This window comes from Oncorhynchus nerka, linkage group LG10, assembly GCF_034236695.1.
Source record: "Oncorhynchus nerka isolate Pitt River linkage group LG10, Oner_Uvic_2.0, whole genome shotgun sequence".
Taxonomy (NCBI): domain Eukaryota; kingdom Metazoa; phylum Chordata; class Actinopteri; order Salmoniformes; family Salmonidae; genus Oncorhynchus; species Oncorhynchus nerka.
The window spans coordinates 17,046,672-17,050,812 of record NC_088405.1 but is presented as its reverse complement, the minus strand read 5'-3'; the positions used below and the strand labels follow the sequence as shown (position 1 = coordinate 17,050,812).

General features: G+C 39.7%; 1 protein-coding gene across 2 annotated transcripts in view; it reads left to right on the top strand.

Annotated features, from left to right (window-relative positions):
* LOC115134958 (eukaryotic translation initiation factor 4E-like) overlaps positions 1 to 3,878 on the top strand; it is a 25,605-nt gene extending 21,727 nt beyond the window's left edge. For both annotated transcript variants that reach the window (XM_029669078.2, XM_029669079.2), the window contains exon 7: positions 2,226 to 3,878. In XM_029669078.2, the coding sequence (XP_029524938.1) occupies positions 2,226 to 2,340 (115 nt within the window). In that variant the 3' untranslated portion in view covers positions 2,341 to 3,878. The remainder of the gene's footprint in view (positions 1 to 2,225) is intronic.
* Positions 3,879 to 4,141: the final 263 nt, after the last annotated feature.

The window sequence follows — 4,141 nt, the reverse complement described above, 5'->3', positions numbered from 1 at the left end:
TGTTGCCCAGCAACAGCCCCAAAACATCACTGTTCTAGAGGAGATCTGCATGGAGGAATGGGCCAAAATACCAGCAACAGTGTGTGAAAACCTTGTGAAGACTTACAGAAAACATTTGACCCCTGTCATTGCCAACAAAGGGTATATAACAAAGTATTGAGATAAACTTTTGTTATTGACCAAATACAGTGCCTTGCGAAAGTATTCGGCCCCCTTGAACTTTGCGACCTTTGGCCACATTTCAGGCTTCAAACATAAAGATATAAAACTGTATTTTTTTTGTGAAGAATCAACAAGTGGGACACAATCATGAAGTGGAACGACATTTATTGGATATTTCAAACTTTTTTAACAAATCAAAAACTGAAAAATTGGGCGTGCAAAATTATTCAGCCCCCTTAAGTTAATACTTTGTAGCGCCACCTTTTGCTGCAATTACAGCTGTAAGTCGCTTGGGGTATGTCTCTATCAGTTTTGCACATCGAGAGACTGAAACTTTTTCCCATTCCTCCTTGCAAAACAGCTCGAGCTCAGTGAGGTTGGATGGAGAGCATTTGTGAACAGCAGTTTTCAGTTCTTTCCACAGCTTCCCGATTGGATTCAGGTCTGGACTTTGACTTGGCCATTCTAACACCTGGATATGTTTATTTTTGAACCATTCCAGTGTAGATTTTGCTTTATGTTTTGGATCATTGTCTTGTTGGAAGACAAATCTCTGTCCCAGTCTCAGGTCTTTTGCAGACTCCATCAGGTTTTCTTCCAGAATGGTCCTGTATTTGGCTCCATCCATCTTCCCATCAATTTTAACCATCTTCCCTGTCCCTGCTGAAGAAAAGCAGGCCCAAACCATGATGCTGCCACCACCATGTTTGACAGTGGGGATAGGGTGTTCAGGGTGATGAGCTGTGTTGCTTTTACGCCAAACAAAACGTTTTGCATTGTTGCCAAAAAGTTCAATTTTGGTTTCATCTGACCAGAGCACCTTCTTCCACATGTTTGGTGTGTCTCCCAGGTGGCTTGTGGCAAACTTTAAACGACACTTTTTATGGATATCTTTAAGAAATGGCTTTCTTCTTGCCACTCTTCCATAAAGGCCAGATTTGTGCAATACAACTGATTGTTGTCCTATGGACAGAGTCTCCCACCTCAGCTGTAGATCTCTGCAGTTCATCCAGAGTGATCATGGGCCTCTTGGCTGCATCTCTGATCAGTCTTCTCCTTGTATGAGCTGAAAGTTTAGAGGGACGGCCAGGTCTTGGTAGATTTGCAGTGGTCTGATACTCCTTCCATTTCAATATTATCGCTTGCACAGTGCTCCTTGGGATGTTTAAAGCTTGGGAAATCTTTTTGTATCCAAATCCGGCTTTAAACTTCTTCACAACAGTATCTCAGACCTGCCTGGTTTTCCTTGTTCTTCATGATGCTCTCTGCGCTTTTAACGGACCTCTGAGACTATCACAGTGCAGGTGCATTTATACGGAGACTTGATTACACACAGGTGGATTGTATTTATCATCATTAGTCATTTAGGTCAACATTGGATCATTCAGAGATCCTCACTGAACTTCTGGAGAGAGTTTGCTGCACTGAAAGTAAAGGGGCTGAATAATTTTGCACGCCCAATTTTTCAGTTTTTTGATTTGTTAAAAAAGTTTGAAATATCCAATAAATGTCGTTCCACTTCATGATTGTGTCCCACTTGTTGTTGATTCTTCACAAAAAAATACAGTTTTATATCTGTTTGAAGCCTGAAATGTGGCAAAAGGTCGCAAAGTTCAAGGGGGCCGAATACTTTCGCAAGTCACTGTACTTGTTTTCCATCATAATTTGCCAATTAAATTCATTGAAAATCCTACAATGTGAATACAATTATTTGTCATAGTTGAAGTGTACCTATGATGAAAATTACAGGCCTCATCTTTTTAAGTGGGAGAACTTGCACAATTGGTGGCTGACTAAATACTTTTTTGCCCCACTGTATATCTCTCTATATATATATATATATATCTATATATATCTATGCATATACATCGTGTGTGTATATATATGTATAAACATATATTTACATATGTATATATATGTGTGTGTAAATTTGAGTGTGTTTGTATACTCCTACATCACTGCAATGTTTCTAGCTCACCACTAGGTGGCGACAATTAGTGTAAGACTGTAATGAGATTCTATTCATCATTCCCTCTTTTTCTCTCATCTCTCTCTCTCTCCAGACAACAGTATAAAGAGCGCCTGAGTATCCCCATCAAGCTCCTGATTGGCTACCAGTCGCATGACGACACATCTAGCAAGAGTGGTTCCACCACAAAGAACATGTACTCAGTCTGATCAACAACACCCACCCCCAACTCAACTACAAACCCACTATAGCTGGGCGATATGGACCAAAATCCATATCACGATAAATTGACTGAATTCACGATAAATTGAATGATAAGTTTATAACATTAATGTGCACCACAGTTATTTTTTATATTACCCCTACAACTACTACTACTACTACTACTTTGAATGTTGTTGCTATCAATTGTCCCATTAATAGTCACCCATATTAGCTCATTTATTTCATTTGGAACTCCAAATCTCTCTAGTAGGGTCCTATGGGTAATGAACGATATCAGCCAAATGTCCACAGTAAGTGGTCAGTGTTGATACTTTTCAGTTTATCGTCCCAGCTCACTGCATCACCAACACATTCATACTTTTCAGTTTATCGTCCCAGCTCACTGCATCACCAACACATTCATACTTTTCAGTTTATCGTCCCAGCTCACTGCATCACCAACACATTCATACTTTTCAGTTTATCGTCCCAGCTCACTGCATCACCAACACATTCATACTTTTCAGTTTTCAACTACTGTTCTCCTCTTTACAGACGAGAGAATTGTTCAAACGTGTACAAAGTTAGGGCCACCTCCCTGACACCTGATTGTCCGGCTGGCTAAATGACGTATCTTGTACAGAAGAAAAGGAGAACAGCTGAAGCGGTTGGGATTTGAGCTAGAAGATCTTAAATAAATTATTTAATTTTAGAATTGGTGAGTATATGTGAATAATAATGCCAGTGGCTTCCCCCCTACTCGTGTAGCTGGGAGAAGATGTCGTTTAAGACCTGGTTAAAACACCTTCCTTTGCTGTAAACCCAATTCCTTTTCTCATGCAGAGTTTACTATCACTTTCTGTTATGAAAAGCGTTTCTCACCAACCACCCAGGATAGGAAAAAGACCAGATTAATTGACTCAGATTTTAAAGGGCAGCCAGCATTTTAACCTGCTTTACCTGGTGGTGTTTAGCATGATAAGGGATTGCAGATGCACCTGCTACAGAAAAGACAACCGTATCAAAAAAGCAAAACGTTTGTAAAGAATAGTAGTGGTCACACGGTCTTAAGTGTGAACATTTTGGAAGAAAGACCACGAAGTTCCAGCCATGCTGGGATTGAGGATTGTTTGCTTGTAAAACTTTTTTCTCCCCCCTTTCCCTATTTATTTATGATATATCCATTTGAGGTTAAACTACTTAGTTGGAGGGCAACCATTAAAAAAAACTGAATTCCCCTACACTATTTTTTTTCTGTTGAGTTTTTTGTTATTAAGGATGTTAATGACTTGGACTACTGCTTAATATAGAACCTTTTTTACAGTGTATCATAGCAAGTAAAGATGCCTGGACAAGTTTTAGGTCTCTGCTTCTCACCGTTTTCTTCCTGTAACATTTCGCACTACTCTCTGGGGCTGGTGCGAGTGGAGAAGAAAGGATATCTTCCTCTCTATCCATCGTTAAATGATTTTGCTCATAATGTATCTTAATGTATATTACCTTCTTTCAAGTAAAGGTTAAATGCTTTGCATTAAAACCAGAACCACGCTGTCTCCTTTCCTGTGTTGTCAGTTTAGCGTCACTTTCTGTAGGGTTACAGTGGTGTGTTCAATATGCAGATAATGCACCGATCAGCTCTGAATAGGTCATCAGATCAAAGCCTGGAGAAGTGGTTAATAAGATCTTAGGAACCCGACTGTATGAACGTCATAATCTTCCTATAAAATACACAGATTCTGTGTATCTGAAACACACCCAGTATCGACACTTGCTCTGTGTTGAAATCCTTAGCCCCTCCTACTTGTA